The 22021-nt window shown below is 34.4% G+C and overlaps 1 protein-coding gene across 1 annotated transcript in view; it reads right to left on the bottom strand.

Moving 5' to 3' along the window:
* Positions 1 to 280: 280 nt before the first annotated feature.
* The window catches only part of SLF1 (SMC5-SMC6 complex localization factor 1), a 71604-nt gene continuing 49863 nt past the window's right edge, over positions 281 to 22021 (bottom strand). The window contains exons 15-21 of the mRNA XM_049769114.1: positions 19341 to 19488; positions 12041 to 12186; positions 7894 to 8057; positions 6199 to 6332; positions 4245 to 4337; positions 3668 to 3850; positions 281 to 1256 (exon numbers count right to left, since the gene is read on the bottom strand). Of these exons, the coding sequence (XP_049625071.1) occupies positions 775 to 1256; positions 3668 to 3850; positions 4245 to 4337; positions 6199 to 6332; positions 7894 to 8057; positions 12041 to 12186; positions 19341 to 19488 (1350 nt within the window). The 3' untranslated portion in view covers positions 281 to 774. The remainder of the gene's footprint in view (positions 1257 to 3667; positions 3851 to 4244; positions 4338 to 6198; positions 6333 to 7893; positions 8058 to 12040; positions 12187 to 19340; positions 19489 to 22021) is intronic.

Genomic DNA, 22021 nt, shown 5'->3' with positions numbered 1-22021 from the left:
AATGTCTCCTTTGTGAAGCAACCCTAATTTCACAAACGAGTATTATCCATACTCTTTTTGGGTAACGTTACTACAAGTTGCTATTAGAAAAAAAAATGCAGGTTGATATGCAATGACTCTGTAAATTTGTACTGTACAGTAAGTTTAAGATAATCAGAAATTTATTTTTAGCTGCCACTTGTAATCTTAATTTGTAATGAGTCAGAGTATTTTCAATTATAGAATACTGTCAGCATTCTCAAACTTTGCATAATCAATTTAATGCACTTACAAACCAAGATTATTGTAAATTTTAGAAATGTTTATTTAGAAATACACAAAATTAAAACAAACATTTCAGTCTGAAAGCCCAGAAGAATAACACATTTGACTGGAAACCTTTGCCATGATTCTATGACCTAGAACACCTCGAAAAAAAAAAAAAACATTACAACATTTTGACTTTTCTAGAAAAAATACTTAAATAAAAAATTTACATGTACAATATAAATAATTACTCTTAAATCCACAGAGAATAATAATAAAGGTAATGAAAGCTGTGCAGGTATAACAAATAAAATTATTCTTCACTTTAGAGTCAACTTCCACCACACTGGAAAAGAAGCTTATCCAAGAGTTTTGGAGAAGTTCTTTAAGTGCTTTTAAAATTTAGCAAGTCTACAAATTCTAACAATAAATAAATTACACTAATATTTGTTAATAATTTAAAACCTTCACAGTAAATAAAATAGCAAATAGAGAAGGTTTAGAAATGTTGACTCATTTCTGGCATCATCAAGAAAACTCTGTGACTGACCGACACATCATTTCCAGGGTCACCAGTAAGGCCTCAGTGTGTACTCCAGGACACACTTGCAGATTTTCATGCAGTTCCTTGAGAATATTTGGGAGCTTCTGCAAAGTCTTTATATTTCTAGCATAAAGATCCAATAACCAATCAGCACGAGCACTGGTAGCTTGCTTATAATTTTTACAAGCCACCAGAAGCTCATTTAAATGTGTTAACCCTTTGAAAGCTAAGAGGAACTCTGAAGATAAATCAAAAATGGAACAAAAATTTATCAGCATTCTACTAAGTAGAAAAGAGCCGAATTCAAGTTGCTGTTGGTGAAAACGTTTCTCTACTTGTGCGTGAAAGTTATCCACTGTATCTTCTAATTTTGTCATGGCAAATAGTTCTTCCTTGATTTGAGAGGATAAAACATAATCCAAGGGTAATTCCCCCTTAGCATTCCGCTGCTGTAAGAGCACTGGGCCTAGAGGGAGAAAACGAAAAACGTTAAGAGTAAAGAATTTTGTAGGGCAGCTCTTTTATTCCCTAAAAGCATCTAGGGTTCTGTTTCCATTATTTTTGTACTAACACCACTGACATAATTAATTGGCTAAAAAAATGATGATGGGGCTTTTAATAAAACAAAATTTAATTCAATTATTTAAAGAGGATTACCTGAAAAACCTGCCTTGATTTAATAGCAATATTCAAGTAAAAAAAAATTTAAAAACTTGAAGAAAACTTTCTAAATATACTAAAATATAAATTGTGTCCCCAGATTACAAAATCCATCATCAAGCATAAATTTAGTACGAAAGTGTTAGAGGTGTCCCATGGCATCACTAAAAGAAAAGATACCCTCTTCTGTTTCTAAAAGACTGAGAAAAGACTTGCACAGCAAGAAAACACTTTCCATTCACGATGTCTTATGTTCAGTTTTTAAGTTTTTAATACTCACAAAGTATTAAAAGTTAATTGCTCTGTATGAAACTCAGATTTTATTCATTTATCCTACTTAAGCCTGTCCAATCAATGACTTAAAAAGTACTGAATATAATTTTTCCCTAAACCGTAGCCACAGACAGACTTGATATTTGGTTATCAGAGAGCCAAATATAGGTATACGTTGTACCACTGTCAGCCAATTCCTATAATTATTTATGCATTTTGCCAGAAAAATGTTATTAAAGATATCAGAAAGGGGTTAGTACTAGTAGACATAATCAGGAGGTATACTACCTTACAGCATAGAAATGTCAGAAAACTAAATAACTCAGGATGAATCTGATTAGATGTACATAGTGGTTGAGACATAAAATAAATTATACTAATAAAGGCCAACAACTGATGGCATGAGTAGTGTACAATTTATGGGATAAAAAAGAACAATAATTTAAAATATGGTCTCTTTTCATTATATCCAGAAAATATTTCCCATCTTTTTTAAAAGTAAAACAAGATGACATATACTAAAATACTAAGGTTTTATAGAACATGCAACTTTTAAAAATTACTGTTCTCATGAAATAAAAAATCACACACAACAAAGAGATACTACTGTTATGATAATGATGTGTTTTGTTCTATTATTTGACATGTCAAAACCAGAAAAGAATCAAGGTAAAGATGTCTTTATGACTGCCACCGTATATTGACAAATACACAAACAAATATATTTCCCCTCTTAGGTAAGGAATTCATGCATTTACATTCTCCAACAAGTCCTAGAAAAATTCATGTGGCTATGAGTTTTCTCTAGTCGAAGAGTTGAACTTAAAAGTGTCAGAGGTGACAACTAATAATCAACAGTCTCCCATCATTGACATACAAGAAGCAAGGCCAATATTTGGCTTGAAAAGTCAGACCTACATATGAGTGGCAAAATAAAACACTTAGGAAAAAACATTAGTTTTAGTAAATGCTTTAAAAAAATGCAAAATATTTTGAACCAGGAATGTGTCACTAAAAACAGACATAGAAAAGCCTTTAGGGGGCAGGAGAAGACTATAAATAACAAATTTCTTAAAATTTACTCTATATAGCCTGTTTTCTACATATATGTGTATGTAATTCTACTGTATAGTTACAATAAAAAGCTATGTAATGAAAACATTTTTATGATCCTACAGAATCCAGAGTCTAATTAAGGACAAAATTATCTTAAGCCCGCTGATAAAATTTGTGCCGGTAAAAATAATAGAATTTATACAAATCTTTATTTCTGCACTATACGCTTGGTATCAGTTTTCTTGCTTTTCTTTTTAAAGTACAAAAGAGTTTGAACATACAAATGTAAAATTTGTATCAATCAAATATAAAAACAATGTCACTGGAAGTGGTGGTAGTATTCTCTGACGCAAAGATGAAAAATCTGCATAAAAAGCAGATTAAGTTATCTCCATATAAAACAAATTATTTACCATTTAAGAGTTTTCCTACTTTAATGCAATTCACAGCAAAATGAATGAAAACAATTCTCAGACTTTTTATAGTCTATAAAGAAATGACTGACTAAAAAAGGTAACTTTAGTTTTAAGCTATACATAAGAATTTAAGTAAGAATTAAAAAAACCCAATCTTTGAGAAATGGCTGGTTCACAAAGACATTATACATTTTTAAGTAAAAGATGTATTTAAAACTAACACACACAATTAAAAATGCATACAATTCTAAATACATACTAATACACTAAATGAATGCTATGAAAGGCTTTGTCCCTACTACATACAAGTGTTTATTTCAATCTAAAACTTAGTTATCATGACCTTTTCATTAATATGAAATCAAGGCATCTTTCCTAATTGATCTTAAACACAAAATACTTTCTACCTCTGAGGGCTTCATCAAAAATACTGGAAAATTTATCCAAACCCACTTAGCATAAATGCACTCACCCCCATGCTGAAGTAGCAGCTTGCCAATTTCTACATGTCCGTTTGACAGTGCATCATGCAAAGGAGTTACCCCGTCCACTTCAGTGAGCAGATTTACCTCTGGACAACGCTGCAAAATTTCCTGGACACACACTGTGTTGCCATAGTTACAGGCTTCATGCAAAGGCGTCCAGCCAGCATTGTCTAAATTAGAAATCAAGGCAAGTTTGAAAACAGCAAAAGTAGGACTTTGGTTAGTGAGCTATTATTGATAATCTATCTCCCATATCAGTATGTCTTTCCCGTTGCCTCACACACAATCAGAATGCTTTGATAAAATTACCCAGGGTAACCCCATAGTTCTAATTGCAATTTAAAAGAAATTAAAATATTGGTGTTGGGATGTAATAAAAATACAGACAACAGAAAAAATTTTTGCACCTGTACTAAGAAAATCAAAGTATAATTTACTTATGATAATACTTTAAAGACATACAAGATAAATATATTTACATGTTTTCTGAAAATGCTAACATCAAACAACTTAAAATCACAATACTATGACGATAGATTAGACCACAGAGATTACAGAACTTACCTTTAACATTGATGTCTATTCCTGGCAGAGAAAGAAGAAGAATCAGTTTCTCTACTTGGTTATTTATGCAAGCTCTATGGAGGGCTGTTTCTCCTGCCATAAAAATTTAATAGATTATTCTAGAGAAGACAAGGTATCAACTACAGAAAATAATCAAAGGGCATGAACTAGGAGATCTGGCCCTATGCCAGAAAATTATTTATTGAGTTCTCCTTTTGACTGGTTTAAGCATGTTTCACACTGAAAAAATAAAAAAGGGGGGAAGGGAGCCCCATCAATACATAGAGCCTCTGTTCTATCAAGAATTCTGTAATGAAATTCTACTGTAAAAGGTTTAACATAGGTATTGTCTCCTCCTAGTTCAAGGTTTAAAGCTTCAATCCCACTAGAAAGTCCCCAAATGATCACAGAACACCAAAAATATGGGGTTTTCCAGTAATAAAAGTTTAGAGTGCAATTGCCCTCTCTTAAATTTATTCATGCTCCTACGTTAAATGTATGGCTCTTTTTTATACAGCATTTATAGCTTAATTCAAATGAATGTTTCTGGCTAAGCACGAGTGCCTCTACACTCTCAAGTATAATTCAGAACTTCAAATCCATTAACAGATGGTTTGCTGCTTCTCAATAGGCTGCCTGGCTTGGCTACAGCAGCACAGAGAAGGAGAAATGGGGATTCTTAATATAAACACACACACACACACAGACACACATGAAAAAAATTTCTAGTACCATTTAAAGCTGAATAAGAATGACAAATAAAATGGTGAAGTTTTTTCTAAAAGGAATACACTTGGTTAAATATTGGTTAAAATTTCTATATGCATCTCTGATGCAAACAAGATTAATAAGATATTGAGTCTAAATGGATGTAAAGATTTTTCTTAAAAAAAGGCATTGCTTAGGAATAAACTGAATAGTTCTTTATGAAGTCACAAACTTTTAGTATTCGGTTTTACAGATTCTCTGCAACTTCTCTCAAAAACATTTCTTTTATATACATTGAAAAGCTATTGAAGTTTTCTGTATTCCTCAATTCTCTTCTTCCCTCATATTGCCTTCTGCTCTTCGGCCTAAAGTTATTTATACTCATTTTACTTTCTGAAACAATAAACAAAGAAAATAAACATGTTTTTGACATTAATATCTCATTTAATACATTTCCACAGTTTGAAACAATTGGGCAATTATTTTAAATCTGTGATAAGCCATTATAAATTTATATCGTAAGATTAATGAAAACTTTAAAGCTAATTTACTATTTCCAATGAAAACATAATAAAATTTGTTTTATAAACATAATTTAGCTCATAAACATTAAACTCAGTAATGATTTGGCCAGATACATACTCATGGAGGGCCATTTATATTTATGAGTTAAGAGATACCTAAATAAAAATGTGCTAGAGTGAATTATTATAATTCTATTCTAGTTACTCCATCCTTTAGGTACTTAGGTTCCAGAATAGTTAGAACCAAAAGCCAAACACATTTCATAGTCTGGGCTCAATGCCTGGAAGAAAAGGGTCCATATGCTAAACACAGCTATGAAACATAGCCTACTCCTCAGTCTTTGTTCACAAAAATATTTCTGTGGATGAAAGAGATGGGACTGAATTTTACTTTCAAATCAGAAGACACTATCCTAAGCTACACAGGTTGAGGTGAGTAGAAAAGTAAGGCAGGCAAATCTGGAAAGAGCTCAGTGCAAAACACACACATCGACAAATCTGGAGAGTCAAGGGAAGACTCCACTGGAGGAATACCCTATTAAACTGGATACAAAATGAACACATTTTGGTACAAATCAAAGTTCAGAAAAATAACATGCTAACCAGGAAGGTATTCCTTAAGCTTAGTTCGATACTTGAAGTCCAAAAGATTCGTGTGTAAAATATGCAAGACTGATTGAAGCCGCAAAAGTTTTTAGTCCCAATTTAGATACTTGAAATACCTTTTAGATTAGTCTTGTGAAGATTCATCTTTGTAACTAAAGAGGGACAATTCTCTTTGGAACATGACAATTCTCCTTCTGATTTCTTCTTCAATCTTTTTAAAGAAGAGGAACATTTAGCAAGGCTCAGTTCTCTGAAAAGACAGTAAGGAAAAAAAAAAGCTTTTTTTCCTTTTTCTACCAAGGCAAGATAACATATTATTAGACAACGAGCATTTAAAAAAAATAACAAAGAAAAAACCAACTAAACAAAAAACGCCCACACTTCTTTAATCTTCTATTCATTCAAGTAGTTATTACTTTATTTTTATATTTATTTTGACTGTGCAGAAAAAAGCTTCAATATACTAATTTTCATTTATCAACCTGAAACATTAGCTGCCCACTGAAAAGTCTATGTTTATGGTAAGACAGGTAAAGAGAAAAAGACCAAGTAAATAATTTTTGTCAGAGAAAATAAAATGTTAAAAATTAGAATAAACGCCTACTTTCATATTCCGAAGCTATACTTCCTAAAAATTATTTCAGGTTTTTATCCTTCTTTTTCAAATTTCTGGGTCACACCAGAAATGCTTAAGACTTACTCTGGCTTTGTGCTCAGGGAAAACTGGCAGTGATGGAAGCCACATAAGTTGCCAGAAATCAGATGGGCTTATTCACATGCCAGGCAAGTGCCTAAGACCTCTACTATCTGTATATTTCATATTTTCCTTTTTTTTTTTTTTATAAACTTTAAGAAAAGGTAGCTCTTTTGGTGAAAGCTATTCTAACAATTATATGATCTCAAATGACCACATATTCTGAAATCCATTACTTATTTTTGTTTTCAGGCCATACCTGGAGGTGGTCAGGGCTTACTCCTGGCTCTGTGCTCATGGATCTCTCCTGGTAGGCTTGGGGGACAATATGGAATAACAAGTATTAAACTCGGGTCAGCTGCATGCAAGGCAAGCACCCTATTTACCTGCTGTGCTATGGCTCAGGTCTCTGAACTCCCTTATTTGTGATCTAAATCACAGAGTAAAAATTGTATAAAATAATAAAAGACGAGGGCCAGTTTATAGCAGGAAGTTTGCCACAAAAATGAGGAAGAGTTCAGTTGTGACCAAGTGGGAACACTGCGTGACATGGTAGCTGGAATGATCACTGGAAAAACTAGGTGCTAAAAGGAGGTAAAGTGATGATACCCTTTCAGGTACAATATTGCAAAACACAGTGCCTAAAAAACAGGGAGAGAGAGAGAAAGAGAAAGAGAAGAAAAATGTCTGCCACATAGGGGTAGGTGGATAGAGAAACTGGGGACATTGGTAGTGGAAAATGAACATTAGTAAAAGGATGTGGGTTGGAACTTTGTGTGAATCAAACTTATTCATGAACAACTTTGGAACCATTATTCAATAAAAATTATTAAAAAAAACTATAAAATAATTATTTTGGGGTATTTTATTCCTTTAGAAAAGCATTTAATCTTAATAAAATGCATATATTATGATTAAAGAAAATTAAGATAATCATGAAAAAATAAAACAAAATTTTTACATAGACACACCCAAAAAATTCCAATAAATTATCAATCAAGTATAGAACTGAGATTCCTGCTAATAATGAGTATAAATCCAAAATTGAAGATGAATTATGCTTGAAACTACATCAATACTTATAAAAATAAAATTCTGGTACATAAATATTACTTACGGTAACTCTGGCAGTCCTTCAACTGGTTTCTGTTTAGCACCATTCAGCATTAGTAAGGCCCGCTGAGATTCAAGGCAAGGCCTCTGTCCTATTTTCTTTGGTACTTGCATCTTTCCAGACCAATGCATGCCAGTTTTCCCCAAAGCTGGCAAATAGGAAAAAACCTATTGGGAAATAGTATTTTATTGATCTCTCAAATATTAAAACCTATAAAGCAGTGAGAAATAAAGTCTTGATGGGGCCGGAGAGATGGCATGGAGGTAGGGCATTTGCATTGATGCAGAAGGATGGTGGTTTGAATCCCGGCATCCCACATGGTCCCCTGAGCCTGCCAGGAGTAGTGTAGAGCCAGGAGTAAGCCCTGAGCACTGCCGGTGTGACCCAAAAACCAAATAAAAAAAAAAAGTGTTGACTCATCATTATTAGTTTTATTTTTTAGTTTTATCACACTGGTTACCACCCTATTTATTCTGAACAAGCTAAAAAACAGCAAATGCTAGTTCATAAAAAATAGCTTAGAAAAGAATAAGTTCAGTTTAACTCATATAACGTGTAAGAGAAAAACATCTTCTTGGAAATAACTTTTTCAAATTTAATTTTAATACTCATTTTTTAAAGTTATTTTGATTAGTCTTTCACCCAACATTTTATAACCATATGTATAGTTTTAATATTTATTGAACTAATCATTTAAATAAAACTGGTATTTTGTCATTTCCATTTTGATAATGCTTTCTTTCCTTCAAAAGGCAAGTCTGAAGTAAGGAGAAAAAGTATAGATGTTAATAAATGAATAATTATAAAATATAATTTGCCAAACCTGGAAAATTAACAACCAAATTCATTTGTTAAGAAAACCACTAGAAACAATAGATACTTACAAAATTATAGTTATAAACAGTCCCACCACCAATGTCAACTCTTCTCCCTTCCAATACATCCTTCTACTTCCACCTGCCAGTATGACAGGCACATTACATAGTTCGGTTGTTGCACTTTAGAGCTATTGCTTTCAGTGTTTTTTAGCCTGTGCCGTGGCTATGTAGGTATGCCACTCTACCAGAAGCCTGACTTTTGCTCCTCTATTTCTTTCCTTTCTCATCTTCCTGCCCACCTTGAATTCTTTACTTCTCTGTCCTACTCCATAAGTTCTAGAGTCAAGGATAATCTAGCCATTCTCCCTTTACTACATTACATTTCTTCACCCAGGTATTCTGTATACCACAGATAAATGAGATCATCCAGTATTTGTTCTTTCTTCTTCTGGCTTAATTCACTCAGCATTTTATTTTCCAGTTCTAACCAGGTTGCAGAATATTGCTTGATTTCATTATTCCTTGTAGATGCACAGGACCACTGTATATATATATATATATATATATACCACATCTTTATAATCCAAGGCAAAATTATACCATGCATATATACTATTGTATATATACAACATTGTATATATTAATCATACAAACATTGTATTTTATATTTATAGTTATTAATTATATTTGTAATAATTATAGATCAATATTATAAGTTGATCATTATAATTACTTGTAATAGTATAAAATATTAATTGTATAAATTGCTTGATTTCATTATTCCTTATAGATTCACAGAATCACTGCTATATACCACATCTTTATAATTTATTGCAAAATTATACCAAGCATATATACAATTGTATACATACGCAATACTATATAGTATGCGATATATAGTATATACCAATGGTCCTCAAACTACGGCCCACAGGCCACATATTGTATTTATTCCCATTTTGTTTCTTCGCTTCTAAATAAGATATATGCAGTGTGCATAGAAATTTGTTCATAATTTTTGTTTTTACTATAATCTGGCCCTCCAACAGTCTGAAGGACAGTGAACTGGCCCCCTGTTTAAAAAGATTGAGGACCCCTGGTATATACTATATACTTACATATTAAACTATATAGTGTGTGTACTCTATATATTATACAGTGTATAAGCTATGTGGTAATATATACTATATATAGTATGCATGATATATGCACACACCATCTATATGCATACACACTATATAACATATCTATGATATGTGTATACTATATATGCACACTATAAATGCATATATGCCATGCTATATATACACCAATGTATATACACTATTGTAGTATATATAGGATTATTGTGTATATTGGAACATACATATATGCAGGCTTCATATCATAGATAACATTGCATATATATCACATCTTCAAAATCCATTGTCTATTGCTGAATATCTAGGTTGAATCCAAATCTTAGTTACTGTACTAAATACAGCAATGAATAATGGCGTGCATTTGTCCTTTGAATGAAGTTCTAAGGCTATATGCCCCAAAGTGGATTTCCTGAATCATATGGCAAATCAATTCAACATTGAATGAAGACTATATACCATTTTCCATAGGGTTTAAACCAGGCATATTCCCAAGAGAAGTAGGTGAGAGCTCTTTTCTCACCACATCCTTGCCAATACAGATTTTTTTCTACTACTTTGATATGTGCCTTTCTCACTGGTGTGAAATGTTACCTCACTGTCATCTTGATTTGCATTTCCCTAATAAGTAATGGTGATCTGCTTGTTTTCCTCTCTGAAGTCTGCTCATTCCCTCTCTATATTTGTGGATAAGCTTATCTATTTATTTATTTAGTTAGTTTTTGGGGTTACACCCAGCGGCGCTCAAGGGTTACTTCTGGCAGGCCCTGGGAACCATATGGGATGCTGGGAATTGAACTGGGGTCCATCCTGGGTTGGCCACATGCAAGGCAAACAAACACTCTATCTCTGTGTTATCTCTCTACTTCCTGGATAAGCTTTTTGAAATTTTTTTTGGTTAATGTTTCTGAGTACTTCATATGCCCTGTATATCAAGCCTGTTAGCCTGTCACTGATGGGTTGAATGTATATTTTCCCATTCAGTTAGCTTGTCTTAGCCCTTGTTTCTTTTGCTATGTAGAAACTCTTTAATTTGATATAGTTTCATTTTTTAAATTTTGTTGCTGTATGAAAATCTAAGTCTTGCCAAGTAATAATCATATGAACTATGTAAGGGGGAAGTAAAGGCTTCTTGTATTATTTCTACATCTTAATCTTTATTTACTTTTTCTTTTCTTTTTGTTTTTGGGTCACACCCGGTGATGCTCAGGGGTTATTCCTGGCTATGAGCTCAGCAATCGCTCCTGGCTTGGGGGACCATATGGGATGCTGGGGGATCGAACTGCAGGCTGTCCTGGGTAGCGCAAGCAAGGCAAATGCCCTTATGCTTGTGCCATGGCTCCGGCCCCTCAATCTTTATTTACTTTTAAGTGATTAAAATTTTTTATACTAATCCCATTTCCAAGGGATTTACTCACATGTAAATTATATTTCAATAATTAAAAGAACAAGAATATTTTTATTTAATTTATGACCTCATCTTAGAGGGGAAAAAAAAAAAAGGTTCTTCAAACACAACTTCTACTTGCAGTTAAACAGCCCAATAACTGTGCTGCACCAAACCTGAGAGGCTCCATCTCCAGGTCCAGGGCACCAGAGCCTTCTTGGGATAAGGCATGCCCAGTCTTTGCCTGCTGTAAGGTCCAGTACATCACCCACCCAGACCTGCTTCTGCTCCTATTAAACAGCTCAGCCCAGTAATCCCCACCATGCTGAATCTCTTAGGCTGGAGATGCCATGCTGCTGAATCATCCTAGTGATATAGCTGTAGGAGAGCATGGACACATATGTGGTAATAGGGTGCATTATCATCCTATAAATTTACTGTAAATTTACAGTATTGACAGCCCAGTAGGAACACAGAACATTACATGGGAAAGTTGTATAGAGGCCCATAAAACTCAAATAACAGAAATAATAGTACAAAAGGCTCAACTAGCACCTAAAAAACCCTCAGCAAATCCTCAGATAATAACTTCAATAACATCATTATGAATATGTTGTAACAAGCAAAATATATTATTTCTGCCAGCTAAGGGGGTATGCTTAGAGGGGAGATGGGTAACTTGGGTAACTGGTGGAAAGTGGTGGGATTGGTTTTGGAATACTGAAAAGACATTTTATGAATAACTTTTTGTATATCACAGTGTTTAAATAAAATTTCAAATAGGAAAAAAAGTGGTTGGTACTTACCATTTTATGTAGAGATAGTGGCTCAGAAGAAATACTGATGGAACTCTGCAAACACAACTTTTTAAAGATTGCTTCAGCAACAAACATTTGGAGCCAGGAGGAGGAAAAGGAACAAATTAAAAGCTCTAACTCCTGTGAAGAAAAGTCTGTATAAAATAAGAAAAGTAAATACTGTCACTGTTATTCTCTAGAAAATGTGCTATCCAAATCTACCGTGAGTTTTATTCATTCAAATGTTTATTCTTATACATAAGATTTATCCACTAACTGTAAATCATAAAAATGAGTTACTATTCCTAATTTCCCTTTTGAAAAAAATTCATTTTGCTCTATTTATTTATCTATTTTTCAGCTTTGCAAAATTATTACTTTTGTAATTGTTTTTGGGCCACACCCAGCAGCGCTCAGGGGTTACTCCTAGCTTTGCTTTCTGAAATCATGCAAGCCTGGGGATCATATGGGATGCCAGCATGCAAGACAAATGCCCTATCACTGTGCTATCACTCCGATCACTCCAGCCCAACAAAATTATTATAACTAAAAAGATATAAATGAATGCATGTATGGACAGGAGACAGAATTACATGGGATTTTAACACCTTAACTTTTTTTTTTTTTATCAATTGCTTTATTCAAGCACCATGGTTAGGAAATTGTTCATTGTTGGGCTTTAGTCATACAATGTATACCATCCTTCACCAGTGTACCCTTCCTGCCATCAATGTCCCCCATTTCTCTCCATACCCTGTCTGTCTCTAGGGAAGGCAACTTGTTTCCTTCTCATTTTCTTGTCTTATAACACTTTGGTCTGAACTATTGTTAATGGAGGGGTGTCTTGAGTGTCCTTTTCTCCCTTTTCAGCACTGAGTTCTTGTCTAGAGTGATCAGTTCCAAACTATCATTGTCCTAGTAGACTCTTCTCTAACTGTACTCACTACTCTTTGTGTGGCAAGCTTCCTAACCTGTGCTGGACCTCCTGACCCTATTGTTTCTGGATATTACTACTATACTATCTCTTCTTTTTCTTATATTCCATAAATCAGTGAGATTATTCTATTTCTATCTCTCCCTTCAGCAAATTTCTCCATATCCATCCATGCACAAGCAAATTTCATGACTTCATTTTTCCTAATGGTTGTGTAATATTCCATTGTGTAGTTATGCCAGTTTCTTTAGCCACTCATCTTTTGGTGGTACCTGGGTTGTTTCCAGATTTTGGCTATTGTTTTTGGGTTTTTTTTTTTTGTTCGTTTTTGTTTTTGGGCCACACCCGGCGGTTCTCACGGGTTACTCCTGGCTGTCTGCTCAGAAATAGCTCCTGGCAGGCACATGGGGGACCATATGGGACACCGAGATTCGAACCAACCACCTTAGGTCCTGGATCTTGCTTGCAAGGCAAATGCCACTGTTCTATCTCTCTGGGCCCAGATTTTGGCTATTGTAAATAGCGTTATGATGAACTTATATGAGTGAAGAGAGTAACTTTTAATTACTGCTTATGGTTATAAAAATCTATCCTAGTGGTACTTCACAGGCCCAAAGTGGTAGACCAGGGTCACCTGGTTGTTTTCTGAGATCCTCAGGGGGCAAATCAAACTGGAAATCAAATTAAGGGCTTTGTCTGTACAAACTAATAAGCATTGGCCTACTACCTGAACTATTTCGTTGGTCCTTGCTCTTAGATTCTTTGAGAATTGGGGGATGAGGAGGCTGCCACGCCTGCTGGTATTCATGACTTACTCCTGTCTCTATACTCTACGATCACTTCTGGGAGTGTTTAGTAGATTAAGATATCATGTGCAGAGCTGAGGCCAGGGTCAGCCATAAGTCCCTTAACCCCTTTACTTGAAATTTAAATGAGTATAGGTATATTTTATTTGCAATGATCAGTATTTAGTTGATTTAGTATTTCAAACTAATTTAGATACATAAAAAGAACATTTGATATGTTTTAATAAATACAAAATACAAACTATAATGGATGAACATTATCAACTAAGAAAAGCAAGAGAAAAAAAAGAAAAGCAAGAAAAATAATAAATGATAAATTATTGAGAATACAATAAACTTTGTCCATAACTCTAAAAGCATTAAGGGCAGGATCATTTTTGTAGTTCTCAAGGTTGTAAGAATACTCATTTATAAACACTTAAAAAAACACTTGGTATTTGATAGAGAAACTAAAAAATAAGTGATTTCACAGACAGCAATAATTAAAAAAATAACTAAACCAGGGGCCAGAGAGATAGCACAATGGTAGGGCGCATGCCTTTCATGCAGCCGATCCAGGATGGATGGTGGTTCAAATCTTGGTATTCCATATGGACCCCTGTGCCTGCCAGGAGTGATTTCTGAGCTCAGAGCCAGGAGTAACCCCTGAGCGCTGCCAGATGTGGCCCCAAAATAAAAACAAAACCAAGAACAAAACAAAAAAAACCTAAAAACTAAACCAAAACAATTTTTAAAGACTAAACAAAGCAGGTTACTCCACTCTCTTATTAAAAATGGTTCAAAACTTTCTATATGATTACAAGTTTCTATTCAAGCACCTCTTCCACTATATATAGTGTTTTCTGGCCACTCTTCAGTTGAGGGTGGGGATAGTAAAAAACGGGGTGGGCACAAAACCAGTGGTGCTCAAGGACTATCCTGGCTCTGTGCTTAGGATTGACTTCTGGAGAAGCTCAGAAAATCATATGTGGCCTTAGGGAATCCAACTGTGAGTGGCCACATACAAGGCCAATTGCCTTAATTTCTTCTACTCTCTCCCCAGATTTTGGTTGCTCTTTTGCTGTTTGATAGGCATCATAAGATCTCAAATGGACCCAGCATTACCTATCTCAGAATTTTAGTATTATTTTTGCATTTTGTAATTGTAAGACTCTTCCCAGACTCTGCCAAACTGCATATTCTCAAGCTCGATCATCACTACTCAATAAACAGTAAGTTCATCCATCTCAACACAGCACTTGTCTTTAAAATTTTAGCCATTCAAGTACAGTATGTACATTGACTGCAGTAGTCTGTCTTTTCCACTAAAAATTCAAAAAACAAAATTCCAGGTCCATGCTTTACTTCTCTGCTGTATTATGGTGTTTAAGCTGGCAGAATGCCAATAAAAACTTATTGAATAACTGAAGGAAACAGAAACTGTCTCAGACAATTGGTAAAAATCATAAACATTTACAAAAGAGTGATGAAGCATGGAGAGGGATTAGAGAGAAATTTATAGCAGGAATCTCCTTATTATGAAAAGGAGATATAAAAAAGTAAGTAAATGTCTAAAAAAATAAAAAGTGATAAGATAACTTGAGTAGGGCAAAGGAACCTTTTTTATAATGTCATCTAAAGATATAAAAAACATTATAATAAGTTTTGATATTTTTAATTTCCCCACAGAAAACGGAAGAAAATATTCTAAAAATTTTGGAAGCTAAATTTACTGTTTATTTTACAAATAAACTTTTCAGGGAACATACACTGGCTGCTTTCTCATTACAGTGGAGTTGAGTAAGTAATCTGTAGAGCTTAAGAGGTCAAATAAATTAACTATCTGGTACTTTGCAAACAATTTAAATAAATATAGTAAGAACTTCACTTACGCATTAAAATTTTTTCAGATCACTTTATCTTAAAATATAATAAAAAGGGGTATTTGGAAATTTTGTTTAAAATTTCAGAAATATAAAATAACATCTATGTAGAAATGATCTATCTATATGAGTGACATCTGATGAAAGGAATGGATTTTAGAGTTGAAACAATAATAAAGCGGGTATGGTGTTTGCCTTGAGGGTGAGCAGCCCTGAAGCCCCATATGGTCCCCCAAGCCCTCCAGGAGTGATCCTGAGCATTGAGCTAGTAATGTTCTCTCATCCAAAAAGAGAGAACTTTTCTATGCTAAAATTATATATGAATCAGGATGAATTTTATTAAATACTAAAATGACCATATATGATAAGGATGGATCCATAGCAACTAGAAAATCATATAATAACCTAATTACAGCATCTGTATTAATAACATGGGGAAAGAATAGAGGAACAGGTGAGCTATAAATGTAAATAATTAAAAACATTTTAAAGGAGGCACTGTTCATGGAAAAAGAAATGGTTCTTCAGCTACCAGTAAGAGTATTATTGTACATATATGTTATGCCACCATTCTCTTAAAGATCAGTTATGATGCTGCTGCTGCTGTTGTTTCTAGACCATGGTCAGCTGTACTCCGGGATTACTTAGTCCTGGCTCTCACTCCTGGGCTTGGAATAGAAAATGCTGGGGATAGAAACTGCATGTAAATACAAATACCCTAAACACTGTACCACCACTCTGGCCCATTAAGCTTAGTTTTTGGCTCTTGACAAAAGTTAACAATAAAGTTGTGGTACTAGGAAAAAATTCTAAAGATATTTTTAATCAAATTTAGTAAAATGTCAACTTTTATAAAAACGGCCTATTTGAAACCTAATCAAAGAAATTATATGTGTGTCTTTGGAAGGACAAGAAAAGGTTAAACAATTTCAAACAGGTTTACATAAGGTATCAATTAGCATTTTAAATATTGTGCTTAAATATAGATCCTAAGGAACAAAGTTAGCATTCAGTCTATCAACAGGTACCATCCTATTATTATGATAGAGAAATTTTACATTTTAGTTTAAGTCAGTCAGTTCAAACTTGTTGGATTTGAATTCATCATGTATAACTAGTAGTTAACTCTGAATGACAATGACTTCCTCTAAAATGAGGAGCAATTTAGATTATGAGTAAAGATAGCAATGAAGCTGACGTAAGAATACAAGTAATTCAAAGCTCATTATTTCATGTGACTGGCTATTCTTAGGATATATTTCCTTCAAGATGGCCAAACCGTACTAAAAGCAACACAGATAGATATGTGTATAAAATCACTGTTAATCCAATCCTGGGTTCCCAATTTAAAGAGTTTCATTATAGAATGAAAATGGAATCTTTTTAGATGAGTGTTTAGTTCTCATGCTAGAAAATAATGTCAGAAATCTTTTTCTAAAATGAAAGAAAAAAAATCTACTTAGCAGAACTGGTGGGAAAGAAATGATAAGGTTCTGAAGAAAGATTGAATTTGAGCTAAGAAATGTTAAAGTCATGCAACAAAGGACAGCTACTGCACAAAAGGAACAGTAATCACCCCTCCGTTCAATGAAAAGGAAAGGGGAGTGGGAAGAAAGGGAATAAAAATGCTTTAGATAAAAATCTAACTTTAGTAGTATGAAAAGAGACTTCTTTTTGTACCAGGGCATCATGGAATTAATCCTGAACCCTGTTATAACCTGGATTCCTATTCCAGAATCTCTCTAAGTATTAAGGTGGACTGGCAACATACTCAAGAACCTTTCACATAAAAACAAGATGCATTGAAACACATATAACAAAATAATACTTTTCTTCTAAAATACTTACTTCCTAAAATATTTTCTGCCTTATTTTCAAAAAGTTAAAAGCTAACAAGACATTTTCTGGGATGAAGAGATAGAACAGTGGGTATGAAGAAAGCATAAAATATTTTTAAGCATATAAAAATCATCTTTTATATTTGAAAGCAACACAATGAAAATTCACCTGGTTTAAAACATTCACTTAAGGAATTTAGTATACACAGTACACATAAGAACAGGAATGAAATATATGGGAAATATTTTAACCAGTAATAAAATCCAAGTTAACACAAGTGACTAATAATTTAAGTATTTTGATTCAATCAATTTCTTTTTTTGTTTTTGTTTTTGGGCTACACCTGGCAATGCTCTGGAATTACTCCTGGGATCACTCAGGGATCACTCCTAGCAGAACTCAGAAGACCATATGGGGTGTCAGGGATTAAGGCCAGGATGGCCATGTGCAAGGCTCCACCTACCCTCTGGCCCCCTGAATATCATTTTTTAATACCATTCATGAAAGGAATATTCATGAAAGGAGTCCATAGAAACTGTTTATAAGGCACAGATAAGATTAGCAATAGACAATGCTTTCTATTGAGCTTAAATGTTTAAAAGTATATATCTTTATTGAATTTAGTAGCACTTGTTTTATCTTAAGTTTAATACAGAATGTCAAAAAACCCTAATTGATTGTTTTCATTTGTCCTCTCTGGTCTACCAATTTTTAATTTCTAATTCTAAAATTTACTATTATATTTTTTGGTAAATTGGATTTTATATTTTATTGGAATGGCTCTTGACTATTTATGACTAGTACTAATTCTTTTTTCTGAATTCTTTATCTGATACTGATAAACTTATTTAATTTTTTTTATTTATGTACTTTTTTTTTTATGTCCTGAAAAGCTCAGGGGTCAATGACTGGCTCTGCACTCAGGAATTACTCCTGGAGGCAGTTCGGGGACCATATGGGATGGCAGGGATCAATCCCAGGTCAGGTGCATACAAGACATATGCCCTACCAGCTATCTCTCCAGTTCCTGATTTCATCTTTTAAAAAAAGCATTGAAAATATTTACCACCATTTGAAATTCTAAAATACCATATGTTAAAAGAAAAATCTCTCTACAATGAAGAGTAAAAGCAAATTCTGAAATCTGTTCTTCCATAGATTACTTTAAATATAAGTTAGCTGGTCATTTTTCATTGTCTTTGATTTTTATAAAATAATTGAAACAACTTTTTAAATAAAAAGCAATATATTTGTAAGAAAGCTCATACAGTTTAGTGGAATGTAAGGATTTAAAATCATATAAGGTATAAACTTTGTATCAAAATGCTTTGGTATATAATAACAAATTAAACAATTTAACAATAATTATTTGTATGTAAATAATAATCCTTGGTAATTTTTATTAAGGCTTCTATTTTTTTTTTTTTTTTTTGGTTTTTGGGCCACACCCGTTTGACGCTCAGGGGTTACTCCTGGCTATGTGCTCAGAAATCGCCCCTGGCTTGGGGGGACCATATGGGACGCCGGGGGATCGAACCGCGGTCCTTCCGTGGCTAGCGCTTGCAAGGCAGACACCTTACCTCCAGCGCCACCTACCCGGCCCCTAAGGCTTCTATTTTTATGGTACCAGGCATTGAACCCAGTCCCTCACCTCTGCAGAGTAAATGCTCTACCACACTAAATTATGCCATTGATCCCATGAATAATTCTTACCTTGCTCATTATATTTTCTATATATGAATACATGTATAAACATATAAACAAAACAATAATTTTAAGAAAAGCTTCAAAGGGAACATATGTTAAAGGAAACATTAATTTCTACAATGATTATTAGAAATACAGAAGTATAACACAGACACACTTACCATCGCATGAAAGGGAAACATAACTTCCTAAATCATCAGACATGTGTCGCATAACATTTCTACCCATCTTTAGACCAAGGAAGATCCAATAATCTATTGCTGCTCCAAGAATGCCAGTCAGTAAGTAAGCTAGTTCATGTTTGAAGACCTAATATTAAGATGAAAAACATAAAAAAATAATTTCTATCAGGATTCTGAATTATGGTTGCAGCAAAACTTGGCTTTTTAAAAAGGGGCCAGATAGATCACACAGGGGATAAGATACTTGCCTTACCTTCAACTTGCCAACCAGCCAACTTTTGTCACACCTCAGCACTAGTACCACATATATGGTACCCTGAGAAACCCCAGAAGTGAGCCTTGAGTATAGGAACAGGAGTAAGCCCCACAGCCAAGTTGGTCCCAGTACCAAAAAAATGAAGCAAAGTATAGTGTATACCATCAAAGGTATCCTTAATAATCCCAGAAAGCACTCTTTCTTTGTCCTTCCCACCACTGATCTATAACTACACTCAAATTTACATAAAAACACAAACACACACATATACATATATTTCCAAGGACCTATATGGAGATCTTATTACAAACTACTGCTTAGAATTTGGGCCATCTGCAGTAGTATTCAAAGACTATACCTAGCCCTGTGCTCAGGGTAACCCCTGGCAGTATTCAAGGATCATCTGTGCTTGTCAATAATCCAGGAGGTGTCAACTTTGTGCAAGGCTAGAACCTTAATCCCTGTAGTCTGGTCCTTCTAATCACAAACTTTGAAAAAAACAAAAAAAAATTCCTGTGATCCAATGTTTTCAAGTATTCTACTAAAGCGAAAACTTTATTAAAATAATGAGCATCTGGTTTCTGTGGTAAATTCTGTATCCATAAAATATGCCCATAAAAGCCCTTCTATTACTTTTAGCAAATAAAATTATTCTTTAGTATGAAGAAATGAACAGATTTGGGCTAGAGATAAGAGTTGTAGAGTTTATGCCTGGTATGTGAGTGATACCCAGAATCACTGATTTAAATAACTTACATAAACTATCACTAAAATTATATACAGTAACACTAACTTTGACATGTATATGAGTTTTAAAAACAAATGCACTTCTATTTTCTTTTGTAATAAACATTAAGTTCCTATATCTATATGAAATATATAAACTGGTGAAAGTATTTAAGTAGGTAGGGTGCTTGGCTTAAGACAGATAATGGGGGTTGGATCCATATGGTCCCTCAAACCCCATCAGGAAAGATCAATGAGCACAGAGCCAGAAGTAAGCATTACACACTGCTGGGTGTGCCCCCCAATTCACACACACACACTGCTGGGTGTGCCCCCCAATTCTCACACATACACACACAAATACACACACACTGCTGGGTGTGCCCCCCAATTCTCACACACACACACACACAATTCACACACACACACACACACACACACACACACACACACACACACACACACACGTATAGTTTATAATATATTTTACCCTGGGGAATAAACTTTCTAAATTTCTGGGGCCGGGTAGGTGGCGCTGGAGGTAAGGTGTCTGCCTTGCAAGCGCTAGCCAAGGAAGGACCACGGTTCGATCCCCCGGCGTCCCATATGGTCCCCCCAAGCCAGGGGCGATTTCTGAGCACATAGCCAGGAGTAACCCCTGAGCATCAAATGGGTGTGGCCCAAAAACAAAAAAAAAAAAACAAAAAAACTTTCTAAATTTCTAAATTGTTTACTTTAAAGATAAAGAGGTGTGAAAATAGTATTTTTAAACACCTTTACTTTAAATATAAACACATTTTCCCCAATGACAGTGAAACTAATTGAAATTCCTTTATTTTTGATCCTTGTGGTTTAAACATATTCAATGCATGAAAAAATAAATTGACAGTGGAAGATTTCATGCTATCCCAAAATTATGACTGTTGTGTTCTCCCATCATACTAATTAGGAATCAGAGAAATCTCTTAGCAGTTTGAACCTTCTCACTATATATAAAATTTATGTCTCTTGCCATAAGGACAAAGCATAGAGTACTTAATTAGGGCATCATTCTTATTGTAAAAAGCTCCAGATAAATAATTTCAAGGCGGGGTCAGAGAGATAACACGAGGGTGAGGCGTTTGCCTTGCATGCAGAAGGTTGCTGGTTCGAATCCCCACATCCCATATGGTCCCCCGAGCCTGCCAGGGGCAATTTCTGAGTGTAGAGCCAGGAGCAACCCATGAGTGTTGCCAGGTGTGACCCCCCAAAAAATAATTTCAAGGCTTAAATTTATCCTGTTTATTAATTTTATTTCTGATTTATTGTGCCATCAAGGGGAAAAAGTCAAACAGTGAATATGTAAGTCTAATGAAAAGAGTTCTGGGAAAAATCCAATCAGGATCTCCACAGGATCACATTCTAGGGAAGCTTGTTGCGTTCTGGAAGGTTTAGGATTAGAACATTAAAATGCTGGAGGCTGAGAGAATGGAAGAATGTTGAGAGAATAGAAGGAGGAGGAACCCACCATTTTGCCTGATATGACTGGAGAAAACTAATCAGAAACCTTTTCAGGCTTGTTAGCATTTATACAATGTTGTCAGCACCACCCTCAATTCAAATTGCTCAGAGTTTGCAATTGTTTTGTGTGGAAGAACTGGCCGTATCACCCATCTGAAATAGTTTCAAAACCTCTCCT

The sequence above is a fragment of the Suncus etruscus genome, chromosome 2 (assembly GCF_024139225.1).
Source record: "Suncus etruscus isolate mSunEtr1 chromosome 2, mSunEtr1.pri.cur, whole genome shotgun sequence".
NCBI classification, from domain to species: domain Eukaryota; kingdom Metazoa; phylum Chordata; class Mammalia; order Eulipotyphla; family Soricidae; genus Suncus; species Suncus etruscus.
This window is presented reverse-complemented; position numbering and strand designations above follow the sequence as displayed.